General features: G+C 39.8%; 1 protein-coding gene across 1 annotated transcript in view; it reads right to left on the bottom strand.

Annotated features, from left to right (window-relative positions):
• The window catches only part of LOC122790647 (collagen alpha-1(IX) chain-like), a 530662-nt gene that overhangs the window by 189519 nt on the left and 316138 nt on the right, over window positions 1–25005 (bottom strand). Inside the window, exon 7 of the mRNA XM_044058171.1 lies at window positions 16199–16252. Within this exon, the coding sequence (XP_043914106.1) occupies window positions 16199–16252 (54 nt within the window). The remainder of the gene's footprint in view (window positions 1–16198; window positions 16253–25005) is intronic.

Here is a 25005-nt window from a genome sequence, read left to right as displayed (position 1 = left end):
ATTATTCTTGGACCCTGGGTGTAGAAGGGAGTTAACTGATTTCCAAAATTGTTTTGGGTTCTTATTTTTGTTAGACTGCAGTTTACTATAGTAGTCTTCTTTTGTCTAAAGTGATTAGTTTTGTTTACTTGGTTGCGAAGTTGGGTGAATTGGAGGAAGGAAGAAGGCAGTTTGTTTTTCTGATAATGCTTCCAGGCTTTGTCTCTGTGATGCATGATTTGTTTAGTATCTTTTGTCAGCCAAGGAGCAGAGTTAGTTTTGATTCGTTTGTTTCTTAGAGGGGCTAGGCAATTCAGAGTGTCTAGGAAAATAGAGTTGAAATGTTCTACAGCATTGTCTAGGGGGAGAGTATTAAGGATTTGCCAGTTGATTAGTTTGAAGGTGTTTGTGAAAATTGCAGGGTTAAAGTTGCTAAGATTTCGAGTTTGAATGTACTGGTGATGAAATTGGGTGGAATTAGCTGACCGATGAGTGAAGGCAGGGAGATGGTCACTGAAAGTATCGGGGATGGTGCCTGAGAGAATTATTTTGTTGGGATGAGAAACTAGAATCCAGTCCAAGATGGATCCAGGAGGGTGGATTTTGTTAGGACAAGTTGTTGAATGGATTACTTGGGTGAAGTTGTATAGGTTAATGGATAGAGAAGGGGAAGGTGAGTTGATTTTATTCCAGTCTATATTAACGTCGCCAAGAATGTAAGTTTCATATTTTATTTCAGTTGAGGCCCAGTGAAGAATATTTTCAAGGGTAGAGATGTTGTCACCTGGGGAGATATATAAGGAGATAAAGTAGATATTCTTACGTTTATTCAATCTGAGGAGACCTGCAGTTAGTTCAGTATTTTTGAAATGTGGGGTTGGGATTTGCAGAGGGATTAGAGAGAGATGGTTAGAGTAGATTAGAGCAGAGCCTCCACCTTTTTTTATTTAAACGGTCATTTCTGAGGATGTGGAAGCCTGGAGGTAAGATTTCAGGGTCAGTAATATAAGGTTTTAGCCAGGTTTCAGAGATGGCTAAGATGTCTGGTTGATTGTGGTTTATCCAAGCTTGTAATTGGTGGGTTTTATTGTTGAGGCCCTGAGCATTGATGGTGAAGAACTTAAGTGTATTAAGAGAGAAAGTAGAGGAGGTAGAGGAAAGGGGGAAAGGGGTGTTAGTAGAAGGGGAGGAAGGGGGAGGAGGGAAGGTGTTGTTTGTATGGAGGCAGGGGCTTGGGTTAGGGTGGATATCTCCAGATAAGGCTATAGCATTACTGGCACCAGCTTTTGGCCTTTTGGGTTGGTACAATAGGGCATTGTTTGGGATTGGCTGTGGTTTAGGTTTAAAAATGTCTGTGGAGGTGGAAAAGACTTTGGGCTGGAAAAGGTATAGAAGTTTAGGTGGAATAAGGAAGGAGGATATGTAGTGGAAATGATTGAGTAGTGGAGGGTGAAGGTGAGTGTATGGGATGGTGTAAGCAGAAGGGCGGGATAGGGGAGATTTGGAAGAGAAGGAAGTAGCATGATAAAGAGGAATTAGTAAGATGAGAAGGGAGCAGGGGAGTCGGGTAATGGTGAGAATTTGGGAGGGCATGTTTACAAAGGATGGGTTAAAGAAGGGTAAGAGTGGAAAGGAAGTGAAGGGTAGAAGAGGAGAGAAGGTGAAGAGGAAGAAGGGGTGTTATAATTTAGCAAATGGGAGAGGAGGAGTTTAGACAAGAGAGGGTGTAGCTGAGAGGAGAGAGGGGAGTAAGAGTAGTGAGGGAGGGGTAAGAGAAGAAGGATTGAGGGAGGAGTAAGGGTAGTGTGGGAGGAGTAAGAGAAGGAGGGGAAAATAAAAAGGAGGACTGAGAATGGCTAATTGATAAAGGAGGGAGGGGTAAAGGAAGAGGGTAGTAATTGGTTGATTGAGGTATGAAGGAGGAATCTGGAAGGTATATATGTAGAGGTGCTGGGGGTGGGTGGGAAATGGGGGCAGGGGAGTGGAGCGAGCCCGCAGGGCGAACGGAGCGGGTAGAGCCAAAGGAGAAGAATGTGAAGAAGACAATCAGTAGAGAGTGGTAGTCAAAGGTAAGCTTGCAGTGAATTGTGAGAGGAAGAAAAACTGAGGGAGAAAGGAGTGGAGGGTGGATATATGGATGAAGGCCGGTAAGAGGTTTTATAAAGGGTAGAGAAGGGGTGTTTAAGGAGGAGAGAGGACAGATAGGTGAACCTGGGATAGGAGCACCACCTAGTGGCAAGTCAGTCTCAGGTGGTAAGGACCCAGAAAGAGAGATATCAGGTAGAAGGAAAGGAGGGAGATATCATGGACCAGGATAGAGGGAGTAATTATAAAAAGGTAGAAAAGGATTAGTTAATCAGTGTGAGAGAGAGGGGTTGTGGCTGCTGGCTAGCCTGGCAGGTAAGCGTACTGCGACCTGGTGTAAAATGTCTATTATTACTATGAGGTGTTAAGCAGTACACATTTACTTAAAGTCTTTGTTAGGAGTTGTACTCAGGGAGCAGTATGAGCTCTTAGTTTGTTTTGCAAGTGTCCTTTTTGTGGGTATAGGGCAAGAGCCTCTGGGAGGGCACTGTTGGTGGGTTAGAGCAGGATAGGCAGGAGTCTAAGCTAGAAGAAGCAATGGAGAGAGAAAAAATATGAAGAAACAGGCTGAGTATGAGCCAAGTGTTTTCAGGCAGATTGTTATTAGCTTACACATATACATTTCAGAAATTAAAGTATGTAGTAGCAGAGCTAGAGAGAACTAACATTCTTACAAATAGTTTAGGTATAGACAGGTAAACTAGGAATAAAACAGTTTCTTGGGTATAAGGTTACTTTAAGTAAGCAAAAATAATATGTTAGACAGACTGACTGTAAGCAACTAGTATTTGAGTGCAGATAGGTAACAAATGTGAGTTAGACTGTCCCTCTTAGGCAGAGTAATTTAGTTTAGTCTAACAGAAATTAATTACAGACAAAAATAAAATGCACAGTAGGAACAAGTTGCAATGGCTGAACTTTGGTTAGTGACTAAGGTGACCCTAAAAAACAGTTAATTTGGAATCCTCAAGCAAGCGAGGACACCATACACAAAAACAACTGTCGATTGAGGGCAATAGCGAAACTTACATACATGCCGATTAATGACAAAGTAGAGCCCCAAACAGCTATTGCAAACCACGTGCTAAAACGCTAGAAAAGTTGTGCGTTTACTGAAACAGAAGGAAGTGATAAAGTACCACTTACTAAGCAACTATCACAACTTAATATAATTTAGCGTACATTTTCAAAATAGCATCAGTAGAAGCTACTTGTACATATTCATTAATCCACTAAAAAACAAACCTTATCGGGAAACACAAGTTCCGACTGCACAGCGCTTTAATGATTAAGCGTTTGCAGCAGAAATATAAACACAAGTTCCGAATGCACAGCGCTTTAATGATTAAGTGTTTTCAGCAGAAACTATACTTAGTTATGATTTAAAACAGCAGAACTATCCCAGTAATGCTACTATGTAGCAAACTATGGTAACTAATGCAGATTCAAAAAATCTACTAGGAGCAGACCCTGTTGAGTAGACACTTTCCGCATGTAAAGCACCTTATTAATTAGGCGTTTGCAGCGGGAAAGAATACATATAGTTTATATTTAGAAAAGCCAGCAAAGTGAAAAAAAAAGCACATTAAAAGAAGTCCGGCGGTACAGTTAGCAGTGGAGTCCGTTAAACAAACTTACATTCAGGCGCGGACACAGGAGCCAGGGATGCACAGCAGCCGGGGGCCAGGATAGAAAATCTAAGATGGCGTCTGCATGGAAGTGGGGACTATATAGAGTAGGAGCGGAAAAAGGCGGAAAGGGAGGAGTAAGTGGGCAGGAGAGGAAAGGGAAAGTACAGTGGGAGCAGAATACACACTGGAAGTCTTAAGGGAGAAACTGGCAGGTCAGAATGTAAGACAGAGATGAATAACAGAAGGTAGAGAGAAAGGGGAGATTACAGTACTAGTGACAAGGTCACACCAGGAATAGTCAATAAGAAAAGGAAGTAATTTAAGGGAGACAAGATATGAAGAAAAATAAGATTAGAGGGACAGGAGCCAAAGGAGAAGAATGTGAAGAAGACAATCAGTAGAGAGTGGTAGTCAAAGGTAAGCTTGCAGTGAATTGTGAGAGGAAGGAAGACTGAGGGAGAAAGGAGTGGAGGGTGGATATATGGATGAAGGCCAGTAGGAGAAGGTAAGAGGTTTTATAAAGGGTAGAGAAGGGGTGTTTAAGGAGGAGAGAGGACAGATAGGTGAACCTGGGATAGGAGCACCACCTAGTGGCAAGTCAGTCTCAGGTGGTAAGGACTCAGAAAGAGAGATATCAGGTAGAAGGAAAGGAGGGAGATATCATGGACCAGGATAGAGGGAGTAATTATAAAAAGGTAGAAAAGGATTAGTTAATCAGTGTGAGAGAGAGGGGTTGTAGCTGCTGGCTAGTCTGGCAGGTAAGCGTACTGCGACCTGATGTAAAATGTCTATTATTACTATGAGGTGTTAAACAGTACACATACTTTACTTAAAGTCTTTGTTAGGAGTTGTACTCAGGGAGCAGTATGAGCTCTTAGTTTGTTTTGCAAGTATCCGTTTTGTGGGTTCTTGGAATGAGCCTCTGGGAGGGCACTGTTGGTGGGTTAGAGCAGGATAGGCAGGAGCCTAAGTTTACTTAAAGTCTTTGTTAGGAGTTGTACTCAGGGAGCAGTATGAGCTCTTAGCTTGTTTTGCAAGTGTCCTTTTTGTGGGTTCTTGGCAAGAGCCTCCGGGAGGGCACTGTTGGTGGGTTAGAGCAGGATAGGCAGGAGCCTAAGATTCAGGCGCGGACACAGGAGCCAGGGATGCACAGCAGCCGGGGACCAGGATAGAGAATCTAAGATCATTTGAATGGAGAGGAAGTAGAAAAAGTAGTTAGACAAATTGTAGGTCCAGATTGGCACGATCAGTGGCGACTGGAATCCCCGTGACGCACAGCTTAGACCACTCCCACGTACTAATGCAGAATTGGATGGCAGAGTAAAGGGTCTGACAGACCGAATCTCTGAAAAATGTAAGCCTAGGGCTGATTGGACTTGCATTAGTCAGTGTATTCAACAAGAAGATGAAACGGTTGATAGATATTATGCTAGATCATTAGAGTGTTTTAATAACCACTGCAGAATGCAGATACCAGAAAATCAGACACACGATTCCCCATATGAGCTGCAACTAAAGAATGCATTCTTGAAAGGTAGTATAACTCCTATTAGCAGCTTTGTTACAAAGCACATGTTAGATCATCGTACAAGTAGATTGCAGCCATTACTTGAATATGCAAGACATGCAGAAAGACATTTTAATAGTAAAAAGAAAAAGAAAACTCAAGTATTTTCAGCAGAAGATGGGTCAGACGTTTTTGTAGTACAAACTGGGAGAAAGGGTAAGAAAAATACCCAGGGAAACAAACAATCTGATAAACGATCAGAAGATTTTGAAGAAAGAAAGAAAAGGGGTAAATGTTTTAAATGCGGAAAAAAAGGACATTTAGCAAGGGATTGCAGGCTGAATAAGAAAGTGACCACAGAAGATAAGGAGGATGAGGAATGACTATATGATAGTGAGGAATGACTATATGATAGTCAGGAAACACTGAATGAGAACAAACGGGAAAAGACAAATGCAAATGTGATAGCAAGGGTAGAGGATGTGACAGAAGGGGTAGAGGATGAACATGAATTTGTAGATGTTGAAGAAAATGAAATTTTAGACCTAGCCTTATTGAGCCTAGAGCTCTACTTAGCAGACACAAAACCGGAAATGACGCTTTTAGTAGAGGGGAGGGAAGTCAGATTTTTGTGTGACTCGGGCTTCACGGACCCTGATACATCCCTCCAAATTACCGGAAGATTCAGAATCACCAGGTTATATACTCGTGAAAGAGGCTAATGGACAGCTGTATCGGGAGCCACTTTCCCATGACATAGCAATAACAGACCTCGTTTCAGGAATGACCCAGAAAAGTAAAATTGTGGTTTCTGCAAAATGCCCAGTAAATCTTTTGGGTAGAGACTTAATGCAGGTATTTGGCATAGCCGTAGTTCCAACCATGCAGGGTATGGAAGCACAGCGACAAATGGATACTTTTGTAGTGCGACCGGAGGGTGAGACATACTACTGATACAGCCAGGACTTGGTTACGACTGGTCCAGGGGCAGTAACCAAAGAACTGATGAACGTAGCCATCAGTAAATCCTCCTCCCTTGACATTGACAAACAACATTTGCTGCACTGTACTCTATATTACTGTAATAGACCAGGACCTGATAAAGAATATGAGCAGGAGCTGTTTCAAAACCATGCAAACAGACTAGTGTTACAAAACTTGTACTGGGACACAGAAGGAAACAGTGTAATAAGCTGTTCATTGCCCCAGGAATTTTTAGCACTTTACAGATCTAATCGATTGCCACATGTTAGCTTACCCAAAAATAGAAGTCACAAGGTGGGAAAAGCAAGCAGAATTAGAACTCTCCGAACAAGGAGTACAGAAGCAGAAATTGCACTGGATAACACAGACACACCCAGCTGTACACTCACAGGCTAGTGAGAATAGCGGAGTATTACTCTTATTGGAAGAAGAGGAAAAAGCCTTGCGAAACATACCAGAGACTCTCTGGTCAACAGGGAAATCAGACGTAGGACTTATTCGAACAGCAGGACCAGTTACTATTACGCCAAAATCATCATTTAGACCTCAGAAAAGATAGTATCCTTTGAGAAAGGATGCAGAGATAGGGATCAAACCTATAATAGCAGCCTTACTTAAGGAAGGAGTCTTAATAGAATCTCCCGATTCACCATGTAATACACCCTTATTTCCTGTTAGGAAAGCAAACGGGGAATGGCGTATGGTCCAAGATTTACAGGCTGTAAATAATGCAGTTAAACCCAGGGCACCAACAGTGCCCGATCCACACACTTTATTGAATGATTTAAAGCCTCAGTAAAAGTATTTTTCTGTGGTAGATATTAGTAATGCATTTTTCTCAATACCGATACACCCAGACAGCCAACATTGGTTTGCATTTACATTTCTGGGGAAACGGTATACATATACGAGATTACCACAGGGATATTGTGAAAGTCCAACAATATTTGCACAAGAAATGGCAAGCAACCTGGCGGGATTTATCCCACCAAAAGGTAGTCAGATTTTACTTTATGTAGATGACATTCTGCTGGCAGCCCCCACCCAGCAAGAATGTAGAGAGGATACCATAGCATTATTACAGTTTTTAGCTACTCAAGGACACAAAGTAAACAAAAACAAACTACAACTTTGGAGAAAACAAGTTAAATACCTGGGATATGTAATATCCAAAGAAGGCAGAATATTAGATGAAGATAGAAAAACAGCAATATTACAAGTACCTAGACCAACTATCAAGAAGGAGATGATGTCCTTCCTGGGAACTACTAACTTTTGTCGGAGTTGGATACCTAATTATGCTTTGGAATCTGCTCCACTGACTAATTTGATATTCAAAAATCCGATGGCAGCACAGGATTTATTACAATGGACACCGGAAGCAGAAGCAGCTTTCTGCAAGCTAAAACAATTGATAGCATCATCCTTAGTTTTAGGATTACCAAACTATCATAAGCAATTTTTCCAAATTGTAGAATGTAAGCAAGGTTTTATGACATCAGTGTTGACACAGCAACATGGGGACAAACAACGCCCCATAGCTTACTATTCATCACAGTTAGACCCAGTGGCACGATCCTTGCCCCACTGTGTACAAGCAGTAGTTGCAGCTGCAATGGCAGTGCAGGCTTCGGCCTCAGTAGTGTTGTTCCACCCTCTCACATTGAGAGTGCCTCATGCAGTCGCAATTATTTTACTGCAAGAAAAAGTAGTACATCTTTCTCCTGCTAGACATCTTTCCTGTATGACTATACTGTTGAGCCAACCTCATATGACAATTGAACTATGCACAACTTTGAATCCGTCAGCCTTGCTCCCAACCCCTGCGGATGGCAAACCACACTGCTGCCTGCAGGAGATTGAGCAAAAGACATTGCCTAGACAAGACCTTACAGATGTTCCCTTGGATGATGCCGAGGTGACATACTATGTGGACAGCTCGTGCAGGAGGGGTCCTACAGGACAGACTCTAGTGGGGTATGCAGTCGTTTCTGATACCAAGACTTTACAAGCAAAATCTTTACCACACAACTTATCTGCACAAGCAGCAGAATTGATTGCCTTGATAAGGGCATGTACCTTAGCAGAAGGTAAGAAAGTGAATATTTTACTGACAGTCAGTATGCTTTTTCTACTGTACATGTTTTTGAGCAGCAGTGGAAAAATAGAGGAATGATAACATCTACTGGTAAACCAATTAATCGTGCACAATTTATTTTAGATTTATTAGACTCTATTCAGTTACCTCAAAAAGTAGCTATTTGCAAATGTGTAGCTCATAGCAAGCAACAGGATAGAATTTCAAAAGGTAATGCGTGGGCTGATACAGCTGCAAAGCAGGCAGCTTAAGCCTCAGAAGCTTTTCTTTTGAGAGAGGAATTACAACCCTCTCAGATTTTAGATTACACTTACTACAAATGTAGAAAAACAGAAGTGGATAAAACAAGGAGCAATTCTTGACAAGAGACTGTACATCTCCAAGGAAAAGAAACCAATTCTGCCATCTAACTTGTTTAGATATGCAGCTTTGTTGAGCCATGGGCAGAGCCATGTCTCAACAGGGGGGATGGTACAGTTAGTGAATCGAATGTTTACAACGTATGGATTTACAAACTATACAAAAAATTTTTGTGCAGCATGACATGTTTGTAATAAGCATCATGCACAAGGGGCATTGAAGCCTAAGCAAGGGAGTTTCCCTACACCACCGTATCCGTTTCATACTATTTGTATGGATTTCATAGAACTGAATAAATGTGAGAATAAAAAGCATGGCCTTATCATTATAGATATGTTTTCCAAATGGGTGAAAGCTTTTCCAACTAAAAATACAGATGCAGCTACTATTGCAAAGGTCCTTGTTAAAGAAATTATACCTAGATTTGGCATACCGGAAAAGATTTATAGTGATAACGGTACACATTTCGTGAACCAAACAGTGCAACAACTTAGTCGCTATTTCGGAATATCGTTAAAAAATCACTGCGCATACCACCCCCAATCTGCAGGATTAGTAGAGAGGCATAATGGGGTGTTGAAGAATAAGCTTAGGAAATTGATGAGTGAGACACAAAAGAACTGGGTGCACTGTTTGCCTCTAGCACTGTTGAGCATGAGAACTGTTCCAAATGCAAAGGGATTGACTCCTTTTGAAACTTTGTTTGGGAGGGCATATTATACACCTCAGTGGAAACCTCTCATGTCTGCAGAGCAAGAGGCTGACAGTTCACTTGCAGGGTATATGAGACGATTTTTGAATAACAAACTTTTGCAGTTAAATTCTGTTTCAGATAAAGAGCAACCGAAATCGGAAGCACCAGTAGCCCCAGGCACCTGGGTCTGGGTGAAGATTGTGAAGAGAAAGAACTGGAGTTCTCCGAAGTGGGAAAGGGCCGTACCAGGTACTACTGTCGACACCCACTGCAGTCAAGATTGCGGAGCGAGCTTCCTGGATTTATTTGACGCACTGTAAATTGGTTAAGAACTTTGAATTGGACAAAAACTTTGTACTGTTGTACAACGAGAACACAATGGCCAGGTACAGAGTGAATAGAGACATTGAGCAACCTCAGAGAACTTACATGATCATTTTGATAGCTATGCTAATTACTTTGTTCTTTTTGTTGTGGACTTTCCAGCCACGAAAGTTGAACTGATTAAACGTGATGGGCCAAACATAGACTGGCATCCGAACTTTAACACTTGTCAAGCAATTACACGTGTGTATGCTGAGACTTTTAATGTTTCGAACTGCTGGGTCTGCACGGCCATACCAACAGCATACGGGGGTTTATTGATGGCTGCTATCCCCCTGGGGGTCAATGAGACCTGGAAAAATCTGGCTTTTGACACAGTTGCTATTAAAGCATATAATAAAGTAGCACTGTATTTGCCTGTAACACAAAAAGGAATTGTATGTTTTTACAAAAACGATACCATCCAAGTGGGATGGAGCAAGTGTAATGTCACTGTACAATATAAATGTTATACAAAAGCAAATGATCTAGGTGGATTTTGTAGTACAGATTACAACTCATTTCTTAAATCTATGCATAAGACTCTTGATCAGGTACAATGTAATCCTGTACTTTTTAAACAGTTATCTGTAATAGATATGAAAATGTTTCATGCAGGGCAGTCATTTCGTAACAAAGTAACAACTAAAGTAGAGGACTGTTATTTTGTGTGTGGTAAAAAGGCATATAAATGGTTACCTGAGAATTGATCTGGCAGTTGATTTTTGGGATACCTTGTCCCGGCCATACGACACACTGCAACTTTATCTCAGGGAAGTATTCGAAATACCCAAGATGTAACCAAAAAGACTGTTAAGAAACCTGAGAATCCAGTGGGACAGATCGAAGCGGGCTGGAAAGACCATCATAATGTGGGAACTAAACTTGCGCACATGGACTTGAGTGATGCTGTCATATCGTGGGCAGGCATATTACCTGCATATGGCACAGTAAAATCGATTTGGGAGCTGCGAAAACTGTCTGAACTTCTCAAAGTAATGAGTAATGCGACTTTCTCTGCTCTTGAACTGATAACTGATGAACTGAATGCTATGAGAACTGTAGTGCTCCAAAACCGAATGGCTCTTGACTTCACCCTAGTGGTGAGGGGTGGGACGTGCGCTTTAATCAAAGAAGAATGCTGTGCGTTTATCCCTGATCATCAGCACGAGATTAATGATCATCTTGAGGTAATTCAGCAAGTGTCGGCCATGACCAAACCAGGCCCAAACCCTCTGACAGACTTTTTCCAGAATGTATTTGGGGGCGTGGGGTTCCATCCTAATGAACATATTGATTGCCATTGGGGTAGGATTACTCCTAATAGGAGTTTGTGTTTGTTGTGAAATCCCCTGCATGAAGAAATTAATCAAAGAATTCATAGACATATCAGTATCTGAGACTATGTATCAAAGTACTGAATTTGAGGAGCTGCTAGAATGTGAAACACTTTCATAAAAGTTTAAACTGAATGACTTTCTTAACTGCAAATCCTGATTGGGAGAGGTTAGGAAAAAAAGCAAACTGTTTATTCTTTTTTTGAAAATAGAATTAAAAAGTATTAACAGGAAGGAAATGTTAGAAAAATATGTATTAATGTGTGTATGCTTAATGCTAATTAATAGTCAGAAGAATGAACACGTTTTTCATTCTATTTTACATGCACCGTATTATATAAATTGAGTTTCATACAAGACTGAAAAAGATGCTTTTTGAAAACTGCAGTAAGCTTTCTGAAACTTGCAAGATGCCCTCTGACCTAGTAATTGCTAGCACAGTAATATTCATGTTTATGCCTTGTGGAAATGTACTTGAGAAGCAGGTGCTTATCTGCTAGGTCAGGAACGAATGAATGAACAATACTATATTCTGTAAATGTAATGATTCTAAACAATCAGCTCTGTTTGAAGCATGAGAACATGTACAGCTGCAGAAGCTTAGAGATAAAGTAGACAAAGAATTATTAGAGGAAATGAACTGTTAGCTTTGTGCTTGAATTAGCCATAGTATCTTGAATGGTAACATAACATGTATCTAACTGGTGGTAATCAAGGCCACGTTGTTTTCCTCAGGAAGTTTCTCACAAAAATTGATAAATCAGCAGAAATTCATGGGACTGATGGTCAACAAGTGATGATGGAAAGACTGGTAATTTATTACGTCAGCTTGGTAGGCAATGTCTAGTTACAGAATGTATAAAAGTGAAAGTATTTCCTGTTTCTAGTTAGACAAACTCTGTAATAGCACGCTTTTGTCTCCTTGCTGCAAGATTCAAGTGCCTTAACCTGAACCTACCATGTTTTGATCATTTTTAAAGTATATTTCCCTTTGACAATGAGGCAGAAGGAGAAGAACAGACCTGGATAGAAAGAGTATTGGTCCACCCACCACACCACCTCCCTTCTTACAGACCCCAGGACTGGAATCTGAAGAGATAAGGGATGTTGCTATTGACTCCAGACTGACCACAGCTACAAATGAATGTGAAGTATTCACAAGAATCACTAAGGCAATATATCACAGAATCCCGAGAAACTCCTTGGCAGATACAGATACCAGAGATTGGCTGGAAAAGCTCAAGAGGAATACCCGCTACATTTCTACTTTGTCTGGAGGAAGAAAATCTCTTCCCATGGCAGCGTCTAAAAGACATCTCAAGAAAATTATTCTGCAAGAAGGGATGACAGATATTTTTTTACAAGTCCACTTGAAGCCTCACACTGAAAAAGAGTTCCTAGTAAATCTTCCCTGTTTTAGAGAAATAGATATAGGAGAAGCCACATTTTTTCTTTTTATTTTATTTTTCTGGGACACTCCCTAGATCAAGGTAGGCACATTATCCCAGGACTAAGGCTCCCTTTCCTGGGCTGCGTAGACCTTCACTCTCCCCTTACTTTGAGACCGTTAATAGTGGTTGTCTCTTGCCCAAATAGGATATTTCTAGCACCTAATCCGTAGGGGTTTCAGGGAGACTGGGTTAACACAATGAGTGGTCTGAGGAGCCAAGACTGGAGGAAGGAAGAACCAAAAAGACTGATAATTTCTCCAGTGGTCCAGCTGAGAAGGTAACATCAAGGCTGGGTAGTGATGCCCATATGGGTTGCAAAAAACATGCTCGACAGTCCACAAAAGCACCAGTCATTCCCAGAAAAAAATCACACAGAATAGTATGAAAGCCCAAATAAAGTCTGTCTCATAGCACAAAGATATACACATTTCACAGGGGAAAAAAAAACACTAGTTTTTCTCAGAACAGTGAAACAGTGGAAGGTTTTCCCCATCAAGGGACTAATCTGTCAAGCCCTAAAGGCTCTATGGCCAACCATCAGTTCTACAAAGCCTGCATGTCAGTAGCAAGAAAGCATTAAAGCTTCTGGCACTTTAGCTGCCTTTTATGTGAGGCTCTACTCAAGCTCCAGGAACATATGGTAGGTGGAAGGTAATGTTAAGCTTTTAAAAGCTGTCTGGCTGATCATATCCTAGCCAAGATATATCCCTAATAGCTTAGTTTACTGCAATAGTGATCAAAAGTTGAACATCAAGGGGAAACTCAACTCTTAATGGAAGAGTTTAACTTTACTTTCTGTCAGTAGGGTGCCTTGATGTGTAGTGACTCATTTACTTTTGTATTCATGAATCAGAGAAATGGCAAGGGACTCTCTACTGGAAAGTGGACCAGGCAACACAGATGGAAGCTCTAGTCTTACAGACATGTCACTGGTACCAGAATACTGGACAGACTAAGGAATAACATCTGCCAAAGAAGTCTGTTAATTTAGCAAAAACATACTCCCTGAATATCACTTTGTTACACAGCCACATTAATAAAACAGAATTCTAACAAGTGGGGGACAATTGCAACAACATCTCTCCAATACAAAAGATTACTCCCCCTGCAACCTCCCTGTTACTGTTATAATCAGCTTTAGGGGTGTTAAAATATATGGGTAAGGTGAAGTATATGCTGCAATGACCCGCTAGCAAGAATGGGAATTTTTTAGAACTGGCTCAAAATGTCAAATCACACAGTTGGCCATCAAAAACTACCCAAGTAGCCTCTGGCAGAAGAGTAAAGAGCTGTCACTCCAGGAGACAGCTGGAGCTGAAGCAAGATGTCTACACTGTCTTTGTTACAGCTGCTAGTAGCCAATGAATCTGATTTGAGTGTCTACAAATTAGCTTTGCCAGACATCATACCACCAGTAACAGCAAAAATACAAGCCATTATATGTCAAAGTGTGATATACATGAATATATCTGCAACTGCCTGTAATGAGAGACTTGGGAACGCAAGCTGACTGTAACCTAAACTTTGACAACCATGTGTCTACTGTGGTAAGGAAGGCATTCTACATCGCACACCTCATTAGCAAAGTCATTGCTCCAAGAGTGAAAGAGGTCATAACTCCTGTGTACTCATTCCTCATCAGACCAATAACCGAGTAGAATGATCCCTTTGGTATATACCCTACCAGGCACCTGCAGCAACCTGAGAGACCTCAGATATTTCTAACCAAGAAAATTCAGGGAATCTAGCACATGTCATACACCGTCACTGTACTCAGTAGCATACAGACTACTCAGAAGAGACTTGTGTCTGGTCTACACAGCTATCTCAGATCCAAACCAAATGGAAATGCTGCACATGTGCAAGTCAAATGGGACAAGGTTCACCCACTCCAGGGACCTTAACTTGGCCTGTGACATAAACAGGACCTGCTGGAGAGACAGATACATCTCTCAGAGGTTTCCACTCCACTGGAATAGGTTACCAATTCGCATCAAACAGAGCCCCTCTATAACCCTGTATAAGCACAGCCTGGATGACTGGATGGGAAACCGTAAATTCCTTCCAGGGATTTCACCTGTGCATCTCCTAGATATGGGCAGTTATTGCTAACTAAGATCTCATGTTTAGGCAAGATCCTTTATATTGGGTTTCTCTAGTATTATACTGGGTACAAATGGCTATAAGCCTTTGGGTCAACAGCCTAGTAATCACCTATGAACATCAATGTCTTTGTACAGGGGACTTATGAATATCCAAGCAATTGTAACTTTCTTAGTAAGAAAAGCAAACGGAAGGACAACAAAAATCTAGAACCATTGGAAATACCAAAAACTGTGGCACAGCAATGGAAAAATGTTAGGCAGTGTTGAATTCTTTATACAATAAATTATTTCAGCAAATGCCTTTCAAAGCAAGGAAAAATGTATTTGACATCCAAACACACATAGTCAGGGTCCATAATTAAGTTACTTCATTAGTTATTTTAAATGCCTCTAAGCAGGAAAAAAAGAGTTACTCAAAACAAAACTGTCTCCACCTGTTTGAATGCATTTAATGACCTGAAATGAAAACTTTCTTAAGTTAAGGGACTCATTTGCATGAGCTCCATATACACAAATGGGGAAACAATAGCAAATATGTATCCACCGGCTGCATCATAACATACAACTTTATTGATGGTTAATCATCTTAAGGTACAACAACCCAGGAACCCTGGAGTAAGAATTTTTAGTTTTGAAGTTTATGGGGATAAAGTTAGTATATATAATAAATGGAGAGGTGAAGACCACCTCTATTACAAAAATCATTGGATAGTGTACAGGAGCAAATTCTGAAATGCACTTTTTACAGGATACAATCACAGTTAACGTTCTGGAAATTTGGGACCAGCAGTTTCAAATCATACTTGTGACAGGGAGCTATTTCAGTGCTGCATTACAAAGTCACCTCCCAAGGAAGGATTACTGAAGCAGAAGTACAGCTACAAACAAAGACAGCTGGGTATTGGTGGCTTCATATACATCAGGCTGAAATATCAGTGGTTTAGTTTATATAGCTACTAGCCTACTTCTTATAGATTACTAGAACTGATCTGTATCTTGAATGCTTCTGCAAATACCAAATGTAGTACACCATTTAAGAAACAGCTTCATCTTCAAAAACCCTGTTCTGTTCATTCACTATGTAAAAAAGAAAAATTCTGACACTAACCGTAATCACCACATTACAAAGCGCTTTATCAGATTGCTTTCCATGGTACATTTCTTCAAATCAGAGATACTGTCCTTCTTGGAAGTCTGTGATTATCATAAGACCTTTCAAAGTCTGCATAATGTCCAGTCCCCAATCCTTTCTGTTGAGATACTATTTATCCCCATTACTGTCTCTTCCTATGGCCTCAGTTAGAGACACTATCATACATTTGAACCTCATATCTCTAGAATCAGAGACAAAACAAAATTAATTCGAGACAGCTGAGAAAACAGAGCAAGCAAATTGTTGAGTGGCCTAAGTCCAGGCTTGGCATGTGACTACTGCTGGTGTATCACGTAGAAACATAAAGCCTCCATTGCGCCAGCCTGCTCTGATGTTCCATAACTGGTGGTGATTCATTGATTGATCATTGATGATTCTGATGACTGGTGGTTCTGGGACCTGAACAGTAAACTGGACATTGAAAAAAGAATAAAACAAAAACTTTACCAACCTTTGTTCCTTTTTCACCTTGTTCTCCTGGTGGTCCAGGGTTTCCACTTAGTCCCTATAACAAAGAAAAACAGAATATCTCTCGATCATATTGCAGCCATCTTTATTATGCAGACTTATTTGCAGTGAGACAGATCATCATCAGTTCTTAAAAATTAATGCCTGTTCTGCAGAGGCAATGTTAGCATGCTGTGACAGAAGGAGTCTGCATCACAGGAGAACAAAATAGTGTTTTAGCGTGTTACAATAGGTAAAGTAGTAAACTAACAAAGGAACACATCCTAGTTACATGAGTTTTGATTCAACTCTTTTCATCTGCATTCTGAAAGACTCAGACTGACTCAGTCTACCCCTTACTACTGTGACTTAGTTACCTCTGAAAATTAAAAATTACACCTGTTGGGCCGCAGTCAGTTACTAACATGGAAGCAAGGACTGTAAATGAGGGAATGGAAAAAGGAATAAAAAACACATATAAGTCTGGCCAAGCATCACTACACATGCCTCCTCAAGGAAACAAAGCCATTATGTTTTCTATATGTAGTGTTACATGCAGTTAGCAGTGAGGTTTGCTCAGGTCCTTCTGGTGACATTACAATTTTGTTTATTTCAGTTTTACAATTGTCAAGACAGAATTTTTGTAAAGTACTAACATTTTAAGTAGGTTATTGGGAGATGTTGCATGTTAGCATAATGAATTCTGTATTTTTTACAATACTGCATCAACACGTTGTGTTGCTTATAAAAGCAACGTTCACAGAAAGAAAAAAAAAGTCATCGCTCTTCTGAGAGGCAAACAGGACATGATACCTAAACAGCTGCCCACCACTGCACAACAAAAAGGAAATGTCCTTCCAAATTCTGCATAAGGGTTTACATGCAGAAGCTTGTGTTGCTGATTAAGTCTGGCTGGCTAGTGACATGTAAAATTAGTTAATTGGCAAAATGTACCTTGATACCCTTCTGGACAATGAAAGTTCTCCAAAGGATATTAACATACAGATATCACTTGGTAAAATGTGCTCTGCTTCACTGCAACATGTTAACCTGCTGTGAAGCACAGAAAAAAAAAAATCAGACTGACTTTTTTTTTTTTTTTTTTAACAGTAGCTTAACACTGCTGCTGGTTACTGAGAGTAAAAATAAATAAAAAAAAAATACTTTGCAGTGGCAGTTATAATAGCTTACCATTTTTCTTTCCCCTCACTAAGAACAGCTAGCAATTACCAAGATGGAATAAAGAAAGAAAAAGTAAGGAAATTTTGTGTGTGTGTGCGTGTGCACACATGAGTCAGTGTGTGTGACAGAAAAAGCGAGACAGAGAGCGAGTCCATACATCTTAACTTTCCACTGCAAGACACTTTCTATCGTAATGCATTGTCTAAATGAGAAGTATGAAACTGTAATGTCTGTCATCATCAACTGAATGTAATCTTCAGAGATTCAACAAAAAATTGAACATTGAGGGATATAGCAAAAATATGAGGCAAAAGGTCAAGGACAGTTGAGAAGCATGGAGAGAGTGTAAGTGTTGAGTGGTCACAGTGTTACATACTTTATGATTTTCTTTCATTTGATTACAGTGAGACATCTGAGGTGTATTCAGTCAAATGGCTGTAATTGCTGGGCCCATTAGTGTGTGTGTACGTGTGTGCGTGCACACACACACAATTATACACTTCTATGTATACGTGTGTGATTCTGCCTAGGCATATGTGCATGGTGAGGAAGACATTAAATACTTACACAACTTGTATTTTGGATGTAGAATACTTCCTCCAGCAAAAATTACATAAGCTGCAGCAAGTTTAAAGCATTAAGAGCATCAAAAATACTAAAAATAGCATACAGTAATTAAAAAAAAAAAATGAATATACAACTTCCACACAAGTCCATTGTCTAAGCACAATAATGCCCCCCAAGGTGGGTGTTGTAAAGGGAAATAATGCCCTTCCCAGGGTGGTAAAGCCCTCCACCTGCTGTGTCAGGCCTCAACACCACTAGGTATTTTCTACCCCGATAACACCCATCCTCTCAGGTATTACTGCTTGCTTAGTTACCAACTAATGACATACACATGGAAATATCTGCATACAAAAGTTGCACTAATGACACAGACAGGCACAGATGCTGTATATGATGCTGTTGAAGCAGGTATAATTGTTGTAACTCATGAATGTTGGGGAGATTTCAAGTGTTTTAACTCAAGATCTCTTATGGTGCAAGTGTAAAGTTTTAGCAAGCCTAGGAATCACAGCACACCCCAACCCATGCAAGCCGATAACTGGGGAAATCACACATATGTCCTTGCTGTGGCATGCATGCATGCATTTTCCACACTTACATCACTATACATCTGAAGTGAGGGGGTGGAAGACAATGGCAGGTGGGCATTAAATAATAAAGACTTACCCCTGAAGTGTAATAGCTTCACAGGTTTGCCACTTATTTTTTGCCTCAAAGGAGCACAAATTTTGGTCAACAAAACTCAGGATGATATGACCCTTAGCCCACCTTCTAATGTAGTTTCCCATGTAACACAGAATTCATATGTACTAATGATGGGACACAGTGGGGGGAAGTATGTAATGGCATGGCCACAGATTGCCGATGAAAAGAAAAGAGGGAGGAAGCCAGTTCTACTGGTTTTATCAAACACCCCTGCAAAACATTAAGTTCTCAAGAAGAAGGATAGAACTCTAATGGTCAGACAACAGCCCAAGTGTCCTTGGTAAGATTAGTGGCACAGGTGTATGAGGTGCTGGCTCATAGGCTAATATGTTTATAGATAGTTGCTAGGTATCCAGATAAGGAGTCTACTGAGGAGCCTAGCTCAATTTGCCAGATGCCCCAGAGCAATGTCTGATTCACTGACTTAGAGTCACACAGTAGGCAAATGAAGGCTGAGGGAATCAAACCCTGGAGCACAGGAAGCAACTGTTTTTTTTCGATACTGGATTATTCAGATGACTTTCTAAATGTATAGGCTACTTGCAGTGGCAAAAAACTGAACCTGGTTCAACTGCCTGGAAGGCAGCCAAGCTCATCACTATACTACAACAGCAGGGAAGGATGGGCATGCCTGTTCTTGAGAAGGGTGTGCATTTGGATGCACCTCACTGCTGATCTCTGGCACAGGCCAGGGACATATAGGAGTAGCACTGTCTTCAGGGAGACATGCCATTGGCTGAGTCACTGCTTATGTGGGATAAGGCAATACACCCAACTGTTCATCTATTTCTAGACATGAACAAGTCATTTAAGAACTGGAAATCTAGGTCACCACTCCCTGGCAGCAGTATTACAATGCACCAGGGTGCCTTAATCTTTTCACCAGTCTCAAACATTAGTTGAGGTTGGTCCATGGGAGGCTACTTGTGTTGAGTAGACCCATGGGTAGAGCAGAGATCCCTGGGGGCAGCTGACTGTCAGCTGGGGGGAGCCTAAAAAAAGATTCTCAACAGGAAGACCAGCAAAAGTGAAATGAGATGATTAAATAATTGCAAAATGTAAAGTATTCTTTTCTATCAAATGCATGCTATAATGTTAAAGTCAGATTCAGTTACAATACTGAAGAATGGTGTCTGCAATTAAACAATACAAGACAGGAGCAAAAAGCAGCAAACTGTACTTCTAGATGGGATAGTTGAACTTCTGCAGATAGTATTGTGGAAGGCAAATACTTCCATGTCAGTTTTGCTGATATTTTTCTTTATGAATTGCTCTGTGTTCAACAACAGCACTTTAGTAATATAATTTATGATGACACGGTGAGTATGAAGAAATGAATGGCATAACTAGTATAAGCTACGTATATGGCGTTAACTCCCTTCCACTGTTAACTCTGGCATTCTTCATGTTACAGTGCAAGGAATCTTCAGCAGCTGCTATCCACCTGATATAGAAGCAGGCCTGGAGTTTCTCCTTACAAAGTCTGCATGTGGTGGTACTAAACTTCTGGTAGACATGGCAGCACTTCACATCAAACTCATCCCTCAGGCAGATGGGGTAATGCTAGTAAAGGTCTTGGCTAATTTTTGTAGGCCACAGGGGTACTTACAATATCTGTTTTTTTAATGTAGTGAACATGAACATGAGCTTCATCTTGCAGTCCTCTGTTTAAATCCCTCAATATCTATTTGCCTACTGTGTGAATCTAAAGGCAAGTCAATTAGCCAGGAAATGCTCCCATGCTATCCTGGAAAAGAGGCAATCGGGTATAGTGGCTTTATCTGGTTATCAAATGAATAATAACAGGAACAGAAGATTAAAATGCACATCAGGATCAAGACTTATTGGATGGCACAGCCTAGCAGCTAATTAGCCATCTGACCATTGACTGACTTCTGCATGAGTGAAACATAGCTAGAGTATGGCAAGGAACCATATTCTGCAGCAGAAAGTCATTAACCTTATCATAAGGTATAGAATGCAAGGGCATCATCCATACAGTGTATGCAGCAGTACGTACCAGCTGTGAAGCATTTTTTGTAAGAAAGGCTAATAAAAAATTAAGGAATTGTATTTATGAAGATAAATGTTATTAAAAACAAAACTTAAGTTAATGACTTATACAAGTACAGAAAATATGCAAGATGTTCAAGAAATTGTAAATTCCATTTTATTAATCATATCAGGGTACATTACAAAGGACATAAAATGGTGGATTGGAATTTAGAGAAGTAAAATGAAAAATAACCTTAAATTCAAGTGTTCACTTAGAACTGAATGCTTCCAACATTACAACTGAGTGCTCCTTCAGATGTTTCTGAAGTTACCTCGTAATGCACCTCTAGGTGTCAAATACTGCTTGTTCATATTTCCATAAATAACTACAAAATCATACTACATACAAGGCATCAGAATTTTTTTATCTTGAAACATCATGATGGCAAACACAACCGTATCGACATCTGACTTCTGTCAATGACTATTTGTAGAACTGTAAGGTGCTAACTTCATTTTTTAATCGTCCGCGTCACAACCACTGGGAATTAAAGGTACACACTCAAAAGAGCTGTACTGGAGGGAATGAGACTGGTCATATGACTATGCCACATGTATATGAAGTTGAGAGAATGGCTTTAAAATCAATCTGAAGAACTCTGAAGTTCAAAAGTGTTTAGCATTTTTTATTTATTAAAAAGTTCAAGAATATATTTGACTTGGAGTTTAATGAAGAACTGGTCACTTTGAGACATTGCTTTGAGAAGAGGGGATATAAGAAGAGGGAGACTGATCAGGAACTGGGACTTAGTACTACCCTTAGATCTGGTAGGGGAGACCATATTTCTCCCATGATCAGAGTAATGAACATCCACATACTACAACCGGGGTATGTAGGCATTTTAGTCTTCCTATACAATATTGTAGCAATGCACATGATGTCATATGGGCTATTGCTAAGAACTGGCCAGTCCTGCTTACCGATGAGAGGATCAGGAGTATAGTAGGAGAGGAACCAGCTTTTACCTTTAAGAACAAGAGGAATCTGAAGAGATTACTCTGCAATCCTGACAGGGTAATGAATAGGGCAAGACGGCAATAGTGGTATTACTACAACCTGTGGACTTTGTAGGTATTGTACCTATATAGAGACCAAAAATATTTTTACTAATCCTGTCACTGGTCAGAGATTTTATTTTAAATTGTCAGCAGACTGTAACACAAAGGATGTGATTTATCTAGCCCATTGTGTTGAATGCTCCTCGTTCTATACAGTTAAGTGCAATCATAAGTTCAGAGAATGCATTCGGGAGCATCTATATTCTATTAATATTAAGTATGCCTCTAATGCACTTGCTAAGCATGTAATGGAGAAGGAAGAGGGGCATTATTCTAAATTCCGTGTGATAGACCGAGTCTATGAAACATTGAGGCTAAGGGATGTTAGGAATCAGACTGAAACTGTTGCGCTTGAATGGATTGTTAGGATGCAGGCACATAAAGGATTAGGTTTGAAAGAACATGTTCCACTTAAACCTGATTTGAAAACACGCAGGCTTTTTAGGTAACCTGCGTATTGATTCAATACGTATATGTGTGTGTGTGTGTGTATGTATATATATATATATAAATATACATATATATATATATATATATATATATATATATATATATATATATATGTATATATCTATAGTTTCATTTATATCAGAGTATTGTTTTAATACAGTTTATATGTTATGTTATTTTATTTTGCTGTGTATGTGGGCTGGGTGTGTCAACTTGCTGTAATCTGACTGGCCAGTTGAAAGTATTTATTTGGTCTTAAGCTGTGTTATAATTTATCTGATGAAGCGAAGTAGTTATTTTTGTGAAAGCGCTTATCAGTTTATTTTGTTATAATAAACATGTTCATTTTTTAAAATAGAAATACTACCAGGCGGAAACAAGCTGGTAAAAACGGCACGGACTATTTATTAAAGTATAAACAACTCCACATGATTCACAGTTATAGTTTCCATTAATGGAAATACTTAACTTATTGATATTAATTTTGTTACCAGGTGCAACATGCTTACATTGAGGACACATTCCACATTTTCGCATACCAACTACATTTTGGTTGCTGATAGCCCTACTTTTTTCAACAATCCCTTTTAAATTAAGGCCCCTTCTATATGCAAAAACTGGATGTGTGCCCAATGTTTTGGCCAACACTCTATCTTCTAAAATGATATTCCAATTTTTAACTAAGATGTCCCTAATGGCTTGATAATCAATACAATATGTAAAAAAAAAGTTTATACTATATGATGTCAACATGTTGCTATTCATGTTTAACTTGGATGGCCTATCCAACAATGCACCTCCCAGCAAGGGCATAAAATGCCCATTATATCTTTTGGCCTGCACTTCGTCTTGTAACTGTTTTATTAGATTGGCTGGGTAGCCTCTACACAGGAACATTTTATCCATGTTGTCACATTCACTAACAAAATCAGCCTCCTCTGATATCATCCTAGCAGCCCTAACGAGCTGCCCTTTAACCACACTTCTTTTTTGGTGTTGGGGATGGCAACTTGAAAAATGGAGATAACTATTAGAGTGGGTTGGTTTTCTATAGATCAGAGATTTAAACTTGTTGTTGACCTTATCCTTACATATTGTTACGTCGAGGAAATTCATTTCATCCATGCTCATAGAATATGTAAACTCCAAGAAGTTCGTCATAATGGAAATACCGTCTATGAAGTTAGGTATTAAGTCTGGTGGGCCCTTCCAGATAAAACACATATCATCTTGGTATCTAGTATACCAAGTGACGTGTTGTTGATACAATTCATTATTAAACAAAAATTGATGTTCCCAAAATGCCATGACGCTGTTAGCAAAGCTACACCCACATGGTGAACCCATAGCTATTCCGGTATTTTGTAAAAAGAATTGATTCTTACACATTATAAAATTATTAGATAAGACCAATCCTAGAAGAGTCTCCACAACATACATCTGCACGGAAGAGGCGCTCTTAGTCAACATAAAATTCCTAGTTCAATCTATACCCAATTGGTGGGGGATCACCGTGTAAAGGTCTTCTACATCTACTACAAGAAAAACATACTCTGAATTGTATTCAATTTTGCTGAGATTCTCCAAAAAATCCCAGGAATCTTTGCAGATCTGGGGTTAAGCCATGTAACATCGGCTTAAGTATCCCATCAACATATTTGGCACAAGCATAAGTGATAGATCCTCTCCCATCAACTATTGGCCTAAGTGGGGGATCTACCAAGTTTTTGTGAATTTTTGGTGTACCAAATATGGTGGGAATCTTGGGGGCTGGCATGGATAGGAAATGAAAGGTGTTACAATCAATACTACCTTCCAAAAACAAATCGTCCAAAATCCCCCTAATTTTCCTATAAGCTCCATTTATCTCGTTAAGACTGGAAGTCAGATATACATCAGACTGCAGATGATTTAACATTTTGCTGTCATATAAGTATTCATCCATAAATACCAGACCCCCTCCCTTATCTGTAACTTTACAGTCATACAATAGTGAAATAAAATCCAATTCATTTTTTGAGATGTTACTTATCTTTTTGCTACTAAAATCACTAGAGTTCAGTCTAGCCCTTAGATCTATTTCACAAACTTTTTCAAACATATTTAGAACACAATTCAATGGTGGGTTAAATACACTTGAAACTCTCAAGGTGTTGCAAAGGGCAGGTGTATTACCTAAAGAAACTGCTAAGTTCAGTTTCCTAACGAACAATTTTAAGTATATGATAGTTTTAACCAGTTCACCCCTTCTATCAGGGACAAACGACAGCCCTTTTGAAAAAAAGTCAATAACATTTAATAATGAATTGTGTCAACAACACGTCACTTGGTATACTAGATACCAAGATGATATGTGTTTTATCTGGAAGGGCCCATCAGACTTAATACCTGACTTCATAGACAATATTTCCATTATGACTAACTTCTTGGAGTTTACATATTCTATGAGCATGGATGAAATGAATTTCCTCAACGTAACAATATGTAAGGATAAGGTCAACAACAAGTTTAAATCTCTGATCTATAGAAAACCAACCCACTCTAATAGTTATCTCCATTTTTCAAGTTGCCATCCCCTCCACCAAAAAAGAAGTGTGGTTAAAGGGCAGCTCGTTAGGGCTGCTAGGATGATATCAGAGGAGGCTGATTTTGTTAGTGAATGTGACAACATAGGTAAAATGTTCCTGTGTAGAGGCTACCCAGCCAATCTAATAAAACAGTTACAAGACGAAGTGCAGGCCAAAAGATATAATGGGCATTTTATGCCCTTGCTGGGAGGTGCATTGTTGGATA

The sequence above is a fragment of the Protopterus annectens genome, chromosome 16.part0 (assembly GCF_019279795.1).
Source record: "Protopterus annectens isolate FY-2018-M chromosome 16.part0, PAN1.0, whole genome shotgun sequence".
NCBI classification, from domain to species: domain Eukaryota; kingdom Metazoa; phylum Chordata; order Ceratodontiformes; family Protopteridae; genus Protopterus; species Protopterus annectens.
This window is presented reverse-complemented; position numbering and strand designations above follow the sequence as displayed.